Source organism: Bufo gargarizans, chromosome 3 (assembly GCF_014858855.1).
Source record: "Bufo gargarizans isolate SCDJY-AF-19 chromosome 3, ASM1485885v1, whole genome shotgun sequence".
Classification (NCBI taxonomy): domain Eukaryota; kingdom Metazoa; phylum Chordata; class Amphibia; order Anura; family Bufonidae; genus Bufo; species Bufo gargarizans.
Window position 1 is genome coordinate 475,931,852 of NC_058082.1, and position 18,055 is coordinate 475,949,906.

Here is an 18,055-nt window from a genome sequence, read left to right on the forward strand (position 1 = left end):
TTGGGAGAGAGCCCAGGTAGAGTGCTTACACTGAGGCCCAGGTCATCTAATTTATGCCTCTGGATTAAAACATTAGATAGGAATCAACATTAAATTAATAGTTCAACCTACAGTGGAAGCGTCAAACACAGGATGTCTGATTCCACAGGTCATAGTAGAATTAGATGATGGTGTGATTTTGGGAGCAAAACATTCGACACCTGGATTTTTAGGCTGAAAGCAAAACACAAAAACATTAAAGAGTACCTACACATTCAGATTACTTTTGGAAATAAGCTGTCATGCATGTGTATATGAGCAATAACATTATGTCTCGCCACTATATGGAATTTATTTGTACAGTTTTTCCCTCTGCAGGCTCAGTCTCTAATCCTCATTTCTCTATAAGCTAGTGAATAGCTGCTATGATGTCTCCCATACACTGCAAGCAGAGAAAGGAGATTCTTATTTTTTATATACAGAAAGCATGAAGACAGTATTGATAAGTACTGAGCAGTATAAATAAGTAACCAGAAGGTGAGGCAGTAAAACACTTATCAATTGCTACAGCCTCTGTGCAGATGCTTGTCTCACTGCAGCTCACTCACGCAGCTGTAATTTGTTCCCTAAGTGAGCTGACAGTCCATTTTGGTCTCAAAAGACAGAATTCACAGTGAATTTTAGTTAAGGAAAGGATCGGAGGAAAAGAACGTTTTTCTTTGACAAGATATATTACAAAGTTTCTTATAATCGCCTTTACTATTAATTTATGCAGGGTTGTGAATTTAAACACAACAGCTGTAAAATGTGGTACACACTGGTTGTGTGAATTAAATGAGACATGCAAGTACTAAAGGACACAACAGCTAACTACTGAGCCACTGGGCTAACATTTCTAGAGAACATATTAATAATCATAATATACCGTAGTATATTTTTTCATTTACCGGTTTAATCAAGGTAAAATGTAGGTTTTCTGGGTAAATTAGTGTCACATTTGTCACGTAGGAATGATCGCCTGAATTTGTTAAGGACAGTGTTGCAGTCACATCTTTGGTATATCCAACCACCAGTTGCTTTCTGAAGTTAAAGAAAAAACTTGATAATATAGAAAATAATGCTTAGGGTTAATGAGTTATAATCCCTAAATGTCACCACTTACCGAGATACCTGGGTGGTCAGCGACAAGTTTGGGATGCATATTGACTTGTTATTGCAATCCTTTTCGTATGGTAACTGTGCAAAAACAACAGAGGCATTTGTGGTCATGACCCTTGATTTATTTGCAGCACAAAAGACTGTAGGACTCCTATCTTCACTTACAGTATATACCCCGTCCTATTTAGTATTTCGTTTTGACCAGATTTTAAACATTGCATCTCTTGCAAAGTGATCTCCCTGGTCTATGCGAAAGTGTTCATTGTGTCTGACAAAACTATCATGACATATGTGTAAATTGAAGACATGTTTGACATGTTTGTGTGAGGCCTTGTCCATTTGTGTCTCATGGAATGAACTAAGAAATGTGTCTGAAAAGTTTGTAGAAGACTTTGTTCATTTTATCTTATAGACTGAACAAAGAAGACATGTCTGAAATACAAGGGTTGTTTTTAAGAGGTTTATGACTTTTACTGGAGTATAGATTAACAGTATTTTCCTGTTTGTTGGCGCCCCCTAGCACGGCATTGCTGAAATGCATGCTTAAAGAGAACCTGGCACAACTCTTGTGAATAATCGTACATAGTTACATATTTCATATGGTTGAAAAAAGACATAAGTCCATCAAGTTCCACATGAAATGACAATTCTGGAACATTAATTCCTATATCTCTATGTCGTTCTATTCCTCTATTACTCTTGCTAGAATGTATGAACAAAGAGATAACTGGGTGCTCCCTGTTGGGAAGGGAGGGGGGGGGGTCCTTGCACAGTCTGATACTACGCAATCTACTCAATCAGTGCTGCCCGTGTCAGACTACGTAGGGATACACCTGCAACTCGTAACACCCAGTTGTGCATTGATTTATAAACTCCTAGCAGGAATAATAAAGGAATGACACAACATTGAGTTATAAGAATAGATGTCCCAAAATAGATGTCCCAAAAAGGTATGTGAATAGTTACCAAAGCGGGCTTGCCAGGAGAGATGACAGGCCCTCTTTAATATACAGAACAGATGCCAAGATAAATCATTATTCCATAAAATAATCGCTTGATCTTTGTGAAACCTAGAATTATTAAAGGGGTCATCCCATAATGTAAGAATTTAAAATCATGCATAATCTAGTACATGACAACCTATTTCTAACTAGGCTAAAACCAGCCCTGTACCTCACATGGATCCAGAGATGTTCCCATTCATTGCTTCAATTGTTTTGCTAGATTTATTTCATGCTGGCAGCTCGGGGGTGTGCCCTTTCTCAGAGGGTGTGTCCTGTCTACTGCAGCTAGTGACATTTGTAGGATGGAGCTGAGCATGTGCTTCCATCTCAGTGAGCAGGACAGAGAAATTAGAAAAGGAGTAACCAGCAGGTGGCGCTATACAGATAGAGTTCATTGAATAACTCAGTAGCTATAATAAATTTTTAATTACATTCAAATGCAAAAGTATTGAGATCCAGGTGCCGGTTTGAAAATTGCTGAATATTATTCGTGGGAAAACCCCTTTAATCTCTACTGTCACTGCAGCGGTTAGCTTTTATTATTTGCAATTTTTTTTTTTTTTCGTTATTATTTTTTTATTTACCTGAATGTAGGTATAATCTTGCTCATAACCATCCAGCACTGGTGGTGGGAGATCTCTTCGTACATCCGAATTCAGAGTATAAGACACCTTAATTACAATATCACTGAAACAGTCATAAGTACATGGCTGTGAAGTAGAAAAGTGAGCAATAAATTAGATATTTTTATAAGGTCACATGGGGCTGAAATGATCTAAAATAAAGATGAAAAGGACCCTCTCTATGTTACACGATGTGTGGCTGCACAATCTGCCAAGAAGCCCTTCTGTGGTCGTTTAGCATGTAGAGAAATATGAAAGACGTCCTTAAACTAGGTTTTAGGGCTCATTCAGATGACTGCATATTTGTGTCCGCATTCGTACTGCAAATTTGCAGAATGGATGCGGACCCGTTATATGTACTTCCAATGTACTTCCATTCCTCAGCCACACAAAAAAGATAGAACATGGCCTCTTCTTGCCCATTTTTGTGGACAATAATAGACATTTCTATCATAGAGTACATTATAGAGTACATCATAGAGTACATCATAGCAGTCTGATGTACTCCCACATTCGTGGTCTGGGAGTGAGGACCATGTGTTCAAATAAGACTAGGTTCACATATGTATGACACATTTTCCGGGTTTTTTTCTACTCTGGCTAAGGCTACATGCACACGACCGTATGTGTTTTGCGGTCCGCAAATTGCGGATCCGCAAAAAAAAAGGATGTTACGTATGGCATCCTTTTTTTTGCGGATCCGTTTTTTTTGCGGATCCATTGTAATAATGCCTATCCTTGTCCGCAAACTAGAAAAAAATAGGACATGCACTATTTTTTTAGCGGAGCAACGGAACGGACATACTGATGCGGACAGCACACTGTGTGCTGTCCTTGTTTTTTGCGGACCCATTGAACTGAATGGGTCCGCATCCTATCCGCAAAAAAAACGGATCGGACACTGAAACAAAATACGGTCGTGTGCATGTAGCCTTAGAAACAGAAAAATGAAGAAGAAAAAAAATATTTTCAGGTCCAGCATATGATGGGCACCAACAGTGCCTAACAAACCTCACTGACTCATGGGGACCGGTTGGGTTTCTGTTTGCAGATATGAACCTAGTTTAAAGGGGTATTCTGGTTAGATCCACAGGATAGGGAATAATTATTAGATCAGTGTTGTTGCTATAGCTGGGACAACCACTAATCACAAGAACAGGATCCCCATACACCCTGCAGCTTCCCTGAATAGAATGGAGCAGCCGGTCCTGCATGCGTGCGACTATTTCTTTCATTTCTATGTGAATTCTGGAGATATTGGAGCACTGTACTCTGCTGTCTGTGGAACTCCCATAGAAATTAATAGAGAGACCACGTGCATGAGCAACCGGCTGCTCCATTTATTTCAGGGGGGCTGCAGGGGGTACGGTGCCCCCGTTTTCATGATTGGTGAAGGTCCCAGTGGTAGTACCCCCGCTGATCTAATAGTTATCAGGGGATAACTTGATCTAACCGGAAAACCCCTTTAACAAAACTTTGAAACACAAAATATTGTACAGTATAAAGGTGGAACCCCCCAATTTCAGCCGAAAAAAAACCTCATTGAATTAAGATCTGCACAATTAATGGCCCACATAGGGAAAAAGATAAAGCTGACATGTTGGACTCTTTCTGTCCATTTCTATTGTTTCCTGAAATAAGCAGCAGCAATTCTATATACACTTATCTTTCCCTAATCATAGAAATGGTATTAGACAATCAAGGCACTGTTTGTACTTGGTTTTTATGCTTACATTGGAAGTATTAGGAATATTCCATAATATACCGTATACCTCCAATGGAAGCCTCTGTCTTATAGCATTGTATAGCCATTCAGTGACATACAGGATGTCGGCCATTGATTCCCAAAAGTATATCAGAAGGTACTGTATACGTTCTTTTACTGTGTCCCACTGCATGAAAAAAGACTATGGGGGTCTTTTATCAAACAAAAATGCACCAAAATTAGGCGTATTTCTGGCGCAGATTATGGTGCAAAAGTCCTTTTTGCGCTGCAATCTGCAACTTCTCCCCGATCACGCCAGGTCTAAAAAGTGGGTGTGGCATGATCGGGGGGAAGGGGGAGGCCTGGTTTAGTTGTAGAAAATGGTCTAAATGTAAGACAGCTAGGAAGCTTTCTTACATTTGGAAGCGAAGGTGGATCCGCCGAAGTTATAGAGTCTCCTGCCCCTCTTCATATAGAGTCACCTGCCCCTCTTCACGAACCAGGAAAACGACTCTGACACCTGCTCTTGTAGAACAGACTTTGGTTTACTGTTACGGGATATCAAACACACTCCCAAATGCAGTGAACATAAAATCAGATTACTACATTAAGCCCGGAGGCTGAGACCCCTGTGTCGCACAGCACGGCGCCCTACAATGGTAGCCGGAAAACACTTGCTCAATTTTACCTACTGCAAGCAGAGTGAATTCTGCCTCGCCATACCTGTTATTACCCTGAAGAACAGGAACAATCATGTGTGTGTGAGATACAGGCTAGCCCGTAGTGCGACACACCAGCTTACAATCTTACCGGCCTATATAGTGATTTCTCCCTCCCTTTTCCCCAAAACTGGTAATGTGGCAGGTGCCTAATATAAATCAATCCCGATAAACACGCTGGGGTAACGAGATTATGGTGAAGTCCTATCTGTTCTCCGGAGCGAGCCAAAACTTTAACTGATAAGTCTTTGTGATAAACAAACAGCAATACTTGATAGCCTGCCACTCAGCAACACTAATTAACTAACTACTGGCAGGTTTGATCCAGGGGCGTAGCTAAAAGCTTATGGGCCCTGGTGCAAGAGTTCAGCTTGGGCCCCCCTTACCTCAAACCTTCGTGCTGCATGAGGCAAAAATTGAAACTGCACCCCCCCCCCCCCTCCATCATACCAAATTCTTAACCTAACCCCTTCTGTCCAGCCAGAGGTGTAACTTGCATACACTTTCTATAATACCAGTGTCTTCTTATGTGGCACAAGGGTCTTTGGGCCCCTCAGGCTCCTGGGCCCGGTAACGACTGCTACCTCTGCACCCCCTATAGCTACGCCCCTGGTTTGATCTCAGTCTGTAGTATTTAGGCGCCAATCTTATATTAGGGTGCGTGCTCAATTTGTCTTACCGACCCGGGTCTGCTCTGTCTCCGCTGATGATTCTGAACTGAACAAACAGTCTGTCAAACGAACATGCAATACCACAGAATGGGTAATCTATTCCTCAGCTCTCATCAGCACTCCTGGCAGACGTCCTCTGTCTCCTTGGCAGTAGTACTCCTCTTTCTGTAAAAGATCAGGGTCCTGAACACGATCAGCTTCACTTGGCTGAAGTCCTGGTCGCAGAAGGGTGATTCCACGGTAGGATGTTAATGGATTTCTTCTCTCACACACTTTTCCAGTCTGCAACTAAGATGGAAGCCAGCCTCCTTCCTCTAGACATACAGCTCCACATCCTATGAATATTTAAATCTGAGCAGTCTGTTTAGCTGTGTGGGGAAACATCGGCCTCTTGTGGCCAAACAGCAAAATAACAGTGTTCATGCAATAAGAGCTGTTTCACAATCTCACATGCCACCCCACTAGAGGTTGTGGTACTCTGCAACCCTCCCCCCACAAACTCATCCTATGCATAGCGCTGTGGGGGACGTCAGGCACATCTGCCGGGGGAGGAGCTACTAATTGTTCAGCATTTTATTTTGGGGGCAAACTTGCCACGGTTGGCACCTTGGCGGGTACCGGGGCAGGGACAACCCACCATTCCTCCTCTTCCACCTCTAAGGGGATTTCCTCTGTACCCTGAGTATCAGGAGGGATCTTGTTGAGGAAGGGTTGAGACGCATGCATATATATACATATATGCATGCAAACACGTGCATGCATGTATGATATATATGCATGCATTAATCACATTATAGGAGGATGTGCGCAGATGCTCCCAGCATCTGCGCACATCTGCCCTTAGTGGCCCACAGGGGCTCACGGAGGCCCTGTGGGATACATGTGCCCCTTATAATGTAGGGGCCGTGCCTGTGCCCCTTATAATATAGGGACCGTGCTATATATAGATAGATTATCTATATCTATCTATAATCCCCCTTAATATGATGTGCCCCCTTATATATAGCCCCATATCATATAAATCCCCCCCTACATGGACCCAGATGCATCAATGTGAATGTGCCCCAAGCATTCACATTGATGTAATCTGAGTGAAGGCGCCAGGATGACCGGACAAGGTTCGGTCATTCTGGTGACCTCAAAGGATTAAAATTCTAATGAATTTGAATCCTTTTGTTCTAATTATCTGCAGCCCTTTGGCTGTTTGGCTTTGACCATCACTCGATCACCCGGGGCATACCCATCCCTCTGCATTGGTCTTGGGTTAGGGTGTACCACTTGTCTCAGGCATTCTCCCACAACCTTGTGGGCCGCTTTCAGCCGGTGGAGGTGCTCTTGCACCCATGCGATGGTACTTCTCGGTGGTGGTTCCATCGGGTTGGCCATGTGGAGGTCTTCCGTCTCCTGTCTGACTCTCCCAAACATGAGCATATGTGGAGAGTATCCGGTGGTACTGTGTACCCTGTTGTTATAGGCCCTCATCAGTTCAGGTAGGTATTCAGGCCACCAAGCCTTTTGGCTATCCTCCAGAGTCCACAGCATCTGGAGCAAAGTGTGGTTGAAGCGTTCGCACGCCCTTGGGGGTGATACGGGGTGGTGTGGGAGCGTTCAATATCCTACTGCTGTTACAGTTCGTTCATTAGAGTGCCCTGGAAACATGCCCCCTGGACTGAATGTATTCTCTGAGGACACCCGAACAGCTGTATAAAGTGTTTGCAGACCGCTTCTGCGGCCGACTCTGCTGTCTGGTCTCTGGTGGGTACAGCCACCGCATACTTTGTGAAATGGTCTGTTATGACTAGACAGTACGAGTGTCCAGAGGTAGAGTATCCAATCTGCACATATACGATCATAAGAAGCTCTAGTGGCCCTGAAGTCCGGATGGCATGGACAGGAGCCTGCTCTTCAGTACTCTTGCTCAGTCAGCAGGGCCGACACTTAAGACATGTCTGCCAGATCTGGGCAGTTTACCAGCCGTTGGAGCCACTTGAATGTCTTGTCCCTCCTGAAATGGGCACCCCTCTCATGGTCTTCCAGGGCGGCATCCGGTCCCAATGACATGGGGATGACAATCTGTTGCCGTTACTGCAGCTCTGACTGTAAGTATATGGTCCGACACAGGAGGCCCTGGGTAATAGTCAGCTTATCCCACTGCCTCAACAACTTTTGGCCCTCTGGAGTCAGACGGGCCTGCTCTTCCGGCCGATGCCAGGTCTTGGTCCGGACCCATTCTCTCACTTTCCACAGGTCTGGGCAGTCATTATGAACTCTCTCCCAATCAACCAATGTCTTTCTCAACACCATGGACATCCCGGACGCCACCACACTTGAATGTGCCACGTCCTGAAACATGGGTAATCGACCAAGGTCAGTAGTTTCAGTATCCTCTAGCTCTTCATCGGCTATCTGAGTCGGCGCCCTTACAAGGACTCGGGAGAGTGCATCAGCGTTGCCGTTCTCCCTACCTGACCTGAACTTGATGCAATACTTAGAAAGGTGAGCCAACCACCTCTGCTCAAGCGCACTGAGCTTGGCATTCTCCAAATGTGCAAACAGGTTGTTGTCCATCATCATGGTCACCTCTGCACCTGTCAGGTACTCCGCGAACCTTTCGGTCATGGCCCACACTAGCACCAGTAGTTCCAATTTAAAGGAGCTATAGTTGTCAAGGTTGTGCTCTGACTCCTTCAGAGACCGTCTGCCTTAGGCAATGACTATCTCACATCCATCCTGGACTTGGGATAACACGGCCCCCAGACCATGTAGACTTCCGTCATTGTACAGCAGGAATGGGGTGTCAAACTTCGCATAAGCCAGAATCGGGGCACTGGCTTCACCTGGTTTAGGGCTGACAACGATTCCTCAATCCGTGGGAGGGGATAAGCATCCCAGACAGTCTGGGCATTCAGTTTCTGATAGTCCACGCAGAACCGGAGACTCCCATCTTTCTTCCGCACCATGACTACTAGAGCAGCCAAGGACTTTGACCCTCCTGGATCACCCGGTTTTCCAACATGCTGGCTACCATATCCTTCACCTCCTGGTACATTTTAGGTGGGATTTGCTGGTAACATTCCCTAATCGGTGCAGTATCGCCATTAGGGATTTTGTGTTCAATGGCGGAAGCAAACCCGAAGTCCTCATATCGTGAGAATGCCTCTTGAAATTCCCAGAGGGTGTCCTCCACAACTTCTGTTGTCCGGGAGTCAGAGTCTTGCAATCCATGACCACTCGACCATGACCACTCTGCTGTCGGGGTCTCCCGTTGATGAACCTCTACAGCATAGGTCCAGGCTGATCTTCTATCAGGCTGTAGCATGAAGTTCCTTTGTCAAGAGATATCCCCCTTGGACACATAAACTTTGGCCAGCAAGGTGTTTTCAGGGAAGGTTAACTCGCAGTCCTCAACATTTAGGCAGCGTACAGGCACACATCCATTCTTCACAATGGCGAGGGCCCGGGCTACCAGTGGGCGAGCCTACGTTTTCTCTTGATAAGCGGGCTCGATCAGGACCTCCAGTCCATTCAGTCATCGTCCAGTGCCCACCAGCAGCATCAATATTTGTTTTTGTCGAGGTGGGATCTTCACCGGGGTCCTCCGCGGCACCTTCACATCTCCGATGAGCCGACCGGACATGTTACTCTTTTGCAGACTACAGATTCTCACTATGTGTTGTAAAACCTTTTGGGTCGACCGGTGTGTGGCCGCCCGTTGCCAATACTTCGGCCCTTCCTTGGCATAGAGTTGATGGTCTAGGTCTTGAAGGGTTAAATAGAATACGCTATATGATCTGTATGCGGGACAGGATGCTGGGTGACATCATTCTAGAGGGAGAAAATGTTTAGATTAGCCTTATGTCCATATAGGAAATGGAGTCTGCCCAGCAACAGTGAATATGTGAATCACATCTGTTTCTAATATGTGTGGAAGAATTTCTATAAAGGTGCTGAAGTCCGAGAATAAAGGCAGAACGGTTTCAGAAATACGCCTGTGTGTATATCTTCCTGAGACCAGTTCTCCGGGTACCTGTCTGTGACAAACAAAGGAAGAACCAGGGTACATTAAGAAGCAGATTTCTTTCAGGTCTCTTAGTACATTCATCCCGAGGGTCACGTCCATTCCTTTCTGGGATGGATGGTCCACCAGCACGACCCCCTTCTTGCCGACGTCTTGTCCAAACAGTCGGACCTGCATATAGACTATCCTCGGACGTCCATCTCTCTGTTGTTGGCGGCCGTCAGCCTGATGACGCTCCTGCCTTCTGGCTCCATGATATGTCTGAAGTGTCTTTCAAAGAACAATAGAATCTGCTACAACTGCTAATTTTATTCTGACCACAGGTAGACTGGGAACTTAAAGTGGCCCTGGAAAAAAATTAAAAACTGGTCCCATGTTGTAGGCGGGTCAACATTGACAGAAGGCAGGGTCCACAGAAGTAAGCGGAGCCAGCAATACCACAGTGCAGAACAAAACAATGACCAACCAGGACCAAATACCACAGTGCAGCGAACAATACACGGTAATACAGTTGTTTTGGACCTCCTTTAATCTTCAGAACTGCAGCAATTCGCCTTGGCAGATTCTACTAGGTCTTACAATGATTCTGCAGAAATATTGGGCCAGCAGTCAGGATATCTTTTAGCAGTTGCTGCCAATTAGATGGAGGCTCTGACATGCTCTGGACAGCCAATTCTACCTCGTCCGAGAGATACTTTATAAAGTGATAGTGGTTGTCAAGTATTAGAAAAACATGGCTGTTTTCTTCCAAAAACAGCACCACGCCTGTCCATGGGTTGTGTCTGGAATTGCAGCTTAACTCCATTGAGCTACAATATCAAACACATCCTGTTGACAGAAGTGGTGTTACTTTTGGAAAAAAACATAATTTTTTTTCCTAATTCTGGACAAATCCTTTAAAATCTGTGGATTGTGAAGGTTAGGGAAGCAAGGAAAACTTGCTGTAATGTTCCTGGAAGCAATGACTATATGACCCTTCTGATATGGTGTCCTGCTGAAAGTGTCCTTCTACCATAAGATAAACACCTGACATGAATGCCACAGTTAGGTAAGCCTGAGTGTCTAACAAGTAGGTGTCTATTAGATGATGAGCGAATCAAATCCCACGAATTCGATAAATTTGATTCTCCTAGAAGCCGAATTTCCTCATGCTTCGTGCCACTGAGGAAGGAGACAGAGATCTCTGAAACGTGTATGGTGAGGACCCCCAGACGCTATTCATCATTTTGAGGTTCGTTGTTAGAGCGCTTTAACTTCTATTAATCAAGCGGTATCCAACACCATGAGCATTTGGACCCTGCAACTCTGGTAACTACTCCTGACCAGAAGGAGACGTCGGAAGATCAAGACATTGTCAGCGCTGTAGACACGTGGGACGCCGCGGCCACAGACATAAGCAGCATTAATTTACTACTCCAAACACCAGGACTACAAAAATATCACCCGCTGAAGACACGTAGTATATCGGCTGACCCTCCGCTGTACTGCGATACTGCCAGGCTGTGTTCCAGTCGAGTCATCAAACTGTAAGTAAGGACATTGCCTCCTAGTCCGATTACTTACAATTGCAGGAACCGCTGAAAGTTGCAACAACTACTAATGTATTCCAGGGTATGATATGCCATTTCAACACCTTGTTATACAATTGGAATCATTTAAAGCCATTTATTGCAATAGCTGTTGCCGTCTTTTATAGTGGCCTGAACTTTTTAATATATTTTTACTAGTGCAATTCCGCAATATATTTTTACTAGTGCAATTCCGCTGTGGATGAAGGATCTGTACACACAACTTTCTATCATATAGAAGTGGAATCCTCCCTCTTTTTTTCCTTTTTCTTTTTTCTTTTTACCTTACAGGTGGAACTCTCCATACATAGGTGGAAACATCCTATATCTAAATGAACGTTTTATCTTTATAGGTGGACTCACTTTAGGCTACTTTCACACTAGCGTTCGATCGGATCCGTTCTGAACGGATCCGATCATAATAATGCAGACGGAGGCTCCGTTCAGAACGGATCCGTCTGCATTATTGTTAGCATATAAAAGCTAAGTGTGAAAATAGCCTCGTACGGATCCGTCCAGACTTTCAATGTAAAGTCAATGGGGGACGGATCCGCCTGAAGATTGAGCCATATTGTGGCATCTTCAAACGGATCCGTCCCCATTGACTTACATTGTAAGTCTGGGCGGATCCGCACGGATCCGCACGCCTCCGCACGGCCAGGCGGACACCCGAACGCTGCAAGCAGCGTTCAGATGTCCGCCTGTCCGTGCGGAGGCGAGCGGAGCGGAGGCTGAACGCCGCCAGACTGATGCAGTCTGAGCGGATCCGCTCCATTCAGACTGCATCAGGGCTAGACAGCTGCGTTCGGGTCCGCTCGTGAGCTCCTTCAAACGGAACTCACGAGCGGACCGACGAATGCTAGTGTGAAAGTAGCCTTATTCTTTGAATTTTTAAAGGTGGACTCACATTACAATTCTTTAAAGGTGGACTCACGATATGAATTGATCATAATATTTAGGTGGTCTCATGATTATATATTTTTCACGTTTACATTGTTCACGTTTGTATTTAATTTTATTATCTTGTGGTCCCATTGTGGATACTGTTCTGACTTGGTTGAATTGTGGATGAATTCTGATCACTATATTGATTAATTCTGATTGGTGACCATACCCGTTTGAAGAGAATTGCCACATTTTACATATATATACTTTTTATATTTCTATTATAATACTCTTTCTGAATGGTTAGAGGTTTATAATCATATGGGGACTATCTGAGACACCCATTGGCTTACCTGATCCTGGTCCGCCCTTCAGTGTCTCTGAGACTCCTTATAGACTGCCTTATATCTATAACATTATCAATTATGGTACTCTTTCTGAACGGTTAGAGGTTTATAATCATATTGGGACTATCTGAGAGACCCATTGGCTTACCTGACCCTGGTCCGCCTTTGAGTGTCTTTAAATTAAAATTTTAATCAATATATATATCTATGCGTTAGTTGTATTTTTCCAAATGAGGTGTGCACAACTACTCTATACTCTACATTGATCCTTTTGTATAGACAGGGTGTGTCTATATCAGTTGGGGCACCCACTCCATATGCAATAGTAGGGTGAGCCACTACAAACCAACAAGTGATTGTTAGTTACCTTTATTATTCTTTATGTGATTTGTCTGTTGTATATATTTATTCACACTTAGTAAATATTTTTAGCACTTAGTTTGTGTGAGCCTATTTATTCTAAAATCTGCAAATTCACATTAAAACAATATAGTATATACACATGTTATGATTGTCAATAATTACCTGTACTGTTAGCAAAAATGAAGTACAGTTTTCATATGCAAGGAAGAGTTTTTTTCTGCTAGAGGTTGGATTGTGGAGAATAATTCGTTTCTGCTCCATGAAGACATCCAGCTCCATTTTGTAATCAAGAAATGATTTGTTTAGTTCTGGAAGTAGAATCATAGGTGTGTGTTTACCAGGTCATACTGCAAACTCAGTTTCTTTACATATAGACATTATGGGGGTCATTTATTATACTGAAATACATCTAAATTAGCCGTATTTCAGGTGTAGATGGCGGCACAATGGTTAGTTGCTCGGAAGCTGTCTTAAATTTAGAACTGGCAATGGATGCGCCGAAGTTATGGAGAGGCCAGCGCCCCTTCATAACTTTGGGGGATCCACCACCAGCTATAGGGCTTTATTAAGACCGGCGTCTAAAACACCGGTCTTAAAAAAATGTGCCCCTATAAATTATATTAATACAGCAATGAACCATTAAAGGGATTTTGTCACCTCTCATAACACAAATTCATATTTTAAACCAGTCATGCTCCACAGATTACCTTGAATCGGCTTTGCTGTTCTATACTGTAATCCGTCCAGAAGTTTTGCTGAAAAACGACTTTTATAATTATGCTAATTAATCCTGAAGGCGCCCAGAGGGGCGTTATGTTCCACTTTGTGTGCCCAGTAACGCCCCCCTGCAGTGCCCAAAACGCCTTCCTCCTGAATCCCTAACCGCCCACAGCGTCTCATCCCTCTCCTCCCCCCTCCCTGACGGCTGAGCGAAGTCTCGCGCAGACGCAGTATCACTGAGGGCTGCGCCAGTGCGATTTTCTGGAGACTGAGGGAAGAGCGAGCATCGGACGTCACTGGGCTCGGCGCATGCCCAGTGACGAGGATGAAGCTCCTGCCCTCAGTCTCCAGCAAATCGCACCGGCGCAGCCCTCAGTGATACTGCGTCTGCGCGCAGCCCTCAGTGGGTACTGCGTCTGCGCGAGACTTCGCTCGGCCGTCAGGGAGGGGGAGGAGAGGGATGAGATGCTGTAGGCAGTTAGGGATTCAGGAGGAAGGCGTTTTGGGCACTGCAGGGGGGCGTTAATGGGCACACAAAGTGGAACATAACGCCCCTCTGGGCGCCTTCAGGATTAATTAGCATAATTATAAAAGTCGTTTTTCAGCAAAACTTCTGGACGGATTACAGTATAGAACAGCAAAGCCGATTCAAGGTAATCTGTGGAGCATGACTGGTTTAAAATCTGAATTTGTGTTATAAAAAGGTGACAGAATCCCTTTAATCACTTCAACCCCGCTAGCTGAAACCCCCTTAATGACCAGGCCACTTTTTACACTTCGGCACTACACTACTTTCACCGTTTATCGCTCGGTCATGCAACTTACCACCCAAATGAATTTTACCTCCTTTTCTTCTCACTAATAGAGCTTTCATTTGGTGATATTTTATTGCTGCTGACATTTTAACTTTTTTTGTTATTAATCAAAATGTAACGATTTTTTTGCAAAAAAACTTTTACACTTTCAGCTGCAAAAGTTTGCAAAAAAAACGATATCCATATATAAATTTTTCACCAAATTTATTGTTCTACATGTCTTTGATAAAAAAAAAATGTTTGGGTAAAAAAAAATGGTTTGGGTAAAAGTTATAGCGTTTACACACTATGGTACAAAAATGTGAATTTCCGCTTTTTGAAACAGCTCTGACTTTCTGAGCACCTGTCATGATTCCTGAGGTTCTACAATGCCCAAACAGTAGAAAAATCCCACAAATGACCCCATTTCGGAAAGTAGACACCTTGCCCCTTTGCCCACCTTGGCTGCAAAAAAGTGTCACACATCTGGTATCGCCGTACTCAGGAGAAGTTGGGGAATGTGTTTTGGGGTGTCATTTTACATATAACCATGCTGGGTGAGAGAAATATCTTGGCAAAAGACAACTTTTCCAATTTTTTTATACAAAGTTGGCATTTGACCAAGATATTTTTCTCACCCAGCATGGGTATATGTAAAATGACACCCCAAAACACATTCCCCAACTTCTCCTGAGTACGGCGATACCAGATGTGTGACACTTTGCGCATCTAGGCTGCAAAAGTGCCCAAATTCCTTTTAGGAGGGCATTTTTAGACATTTGGATCCCAGACTTCTTCTCACGCTTTAGGGCCCCTAAAAAGCCAGGGCAGTATAAACACCCCACATGTGACCCCACTTTGGAAAGAAGACACCCCAAGGTATTCAACGAGGGGCATAGCGAGTTCATAGAAATGTATTTTTTTGGCATAAGTTAGCGGAAATTGATTTTTTTTTGTTTTTTCTCACAAAGTCTCACTTTCTGCTAACTTAGGACAAAAATTTAAATCTTTCATGGACTCAACATGCCCCTCAGCGAATACCTTGGGGTGTCTTCTTTCCAAAATGGGGTCAGTTGTGGGGTGTTTGTACTGCCCTGGCATTTGAGGGTCTCCGCAATCATTACATGTATGGCCAGCATTAGGTGTTTCTGCTATTCTCCTTATATTGAGCATACAGGTAATGAGATTTTTTTTTCCGTTCAGCCTCTGGGCTGAAAGAAAAAAATGAACGGCACAGATTTCTTCATTCGCATCGATCAATGTGGATGAAAAAATCTCTGCCCAAACAAAAAAAAAAAGGAGGGGAAAGGCATCTGCCAGGACATAGGAGCTCCGCCCAACATCCATACCCACTTAGCTCGTATGCCCTGGCAAACCAGATTTCTCCATTCACATCAATCGATGTGGATGAATAAATCATTGCCGGGATTTTTTTTTATTTTTTTTTTACATACAAAGTGTTTGCCAAAGCATAGGAACGCCGCCTCCTCCTCAGCTCGTATGCCTCGGCAAACGTATCTGTTACTGCAGAGTAGAAATCTCGTCTTGCAGCGCCGCATACACCGACTTGCGTGTAATCTGACAGCAGCGCAATGCTTCTGTCAGAATGCACATCAGTGCTGCAGCTAGTCGATCGGTTGGTCCACCTGGAAGGTAAAAAATTAAAAAATAAAAAAATAAAAAAGAAGAAAAAACCAGGCCGCAACGCAATAATTTTATTAACTTTGCAACAGAACATATAAACTTTAACTTTTTGAACTAAACATTAACCTTTTTGCTTACTGGTGTTTTTTTTTTTGTTTTTTTACCTTTATAGAACAAACCTCTCCTTCCCCATGGGTCAATGTGCAAAGCGCAAATCGCCCAAAGATGTGGCGAAGTGTGTTATGCACTTTGTCCCAGGTGAAAGGAGACGTTTGCAGCAGCTGTGTGAGTGAATGGGCCCTAATAGCCCTGTGTGCCTGTCCTGGTGAGATGATCCCTATGCTAGGTGTACCTGTGTGTGGTACTTCCGGAAACACTCCCCTAAGCATAGGGCAGGGTGGTCAGGACAGTCAGGACAGAAATAGCGGGTGTCACGCCTTATTCCACTCCTGCTACAGACACAACATTTTTTTCGGGGTGGCGGTCGGTTTGAGGTACCAGGAACGACACTGGGGAAATGTCGCTCGTGTAGACGGCTAACTACACTGGTGGATGGGGCCACGGAACCTCCTGGGTACAGGAGGTTCGCGATGATCTCTTCCTGAAATTTGAGGAAGGATCCAGTTCTCCCAGCCTTACTGTAGAGAACAAAACTATTATACAGAGCCAATTGAATTAAATATACAGACACCTTCTTATACCAGCGTCTGGTTCTGCGGGAAACTAAATACGGAGACAACATCTGGTCATTGAAGTCCACCCCTCCCATGTGAAGGTTATAGTCGTGGACTAAGAGGGGCTTTTCAATGACACGGGTTGCTCGCTCAATTTGTATTGTCGTGTCTGCATGAATGGAGGAGAGCATGTAAACGTCACGCTTGTCTCTCCATTTCACCGCGAGCAGTTCTTCATTACACAGTGTGGCCCTCTGCCCCCTTGCAAGACGGGTGCTAACGAGCCGTTGGGGGAATCCCGTGCGACTAGTTCGCGCGGTACCACAGGCGCCAATCCGTTCTAGAAACAAATGCCTAAAGAGGGCCACACTTGTGTAGAAATTGTCCACATAAAGATGGTACCCCTTGCCGAATAAGGGTGACACCAAGTCCCAGACTATCTTCCCACTGCTCCCCAGGTAGTCAGGGCAACCGACCGGCTCCAGGGTCTGATCTTTTCCCTCATAGACACAAAATTTGTGGGTATAGCCTGTGGCCCTTTCACAGAGCTTATACAATTTGACCCCATACCGGGCGCGCTTGCTTGGGATGTATTGTTTGAAGCCAAGGCGCCCGGTAAAATGTATCAGGGACTCGTCTACGCAGATGTTTTGCTCTGGGGTATACAAATCTGCAAATTTCAGGTTGAAATGGTCTATGAGGGGCCAAATTTTGTGGAGCCGGTCAAAAGCAGGGTGGCCTCTGGGACGGGAGGTGCTGTTATCACTAAAGTGCAGGAAACGCAGGATGGTCTCAAATCGTGTCCTGGACATAGCAGCAGAGAACATGGGCATGTGATGAATTTGGTTCGTGGACCAATATGACCGCAATTCATGCTTTTTAGTTAGACCCATGTTGAGGAGGAGGCCCAGAAAAGTTTTAATTTCGGAAACTTGGACTGGTTTCCACCGGAAATGCTGGGCATAAAAGCTTCCCGGGTTAGCGGTTATAAATTGTGTGGCATATCGGTTTGTCTATGCCACAACTAAGTCTAAGAGCTCCGCAGTCAAGAACAGCTCAAAAAATCCCAGGGCCGAATCGATCTGAACTCCAGACTGGGCGGTGAAAGGGGGAACTACAGGTGCGGCTGAAGTTGGGGACTGCCAATCAGGGTTTGCCAGCACCTCAGGGATTCTAGGGGCTC

General features: G+C 44.4%; 1 protein-coding gene across 1 annotated transcript in view; it reads right to left on the reverse strand.

Moving 5' to 3' along the window:
* The window catches only part of ITGAE (integrin subunit alpha E), a 150,534-nt gene that overhangs the window by 36,447 nt on the left and 96,032 nt on the right, over positions 1-18,055 (reverse strand). Inside the window, exons 19-23 of the mRNA XM_044283743.1 lie at positions 13,203-13,348; positions 2,726-2,851; positions 1,142-1,215; positions 927-1,059; positions 112-213 (exon numbers count right to left, since the gene is read on the reverse strand). Of these exons, the coding sequence (XP_044139678.1) occupies positions 112-213; positions 927-1,059; positions 1,142-1,215; positions 2,726-2,851; positions 13,203-13,348 (581 nt within the window). The remainder of the gene's footprint in view (positions 1-111; positions 214-926; positions 1,060-1,141; positions 1,216-2,725; positions 2,852-13,202; positions 13,349-18,055) is intronic.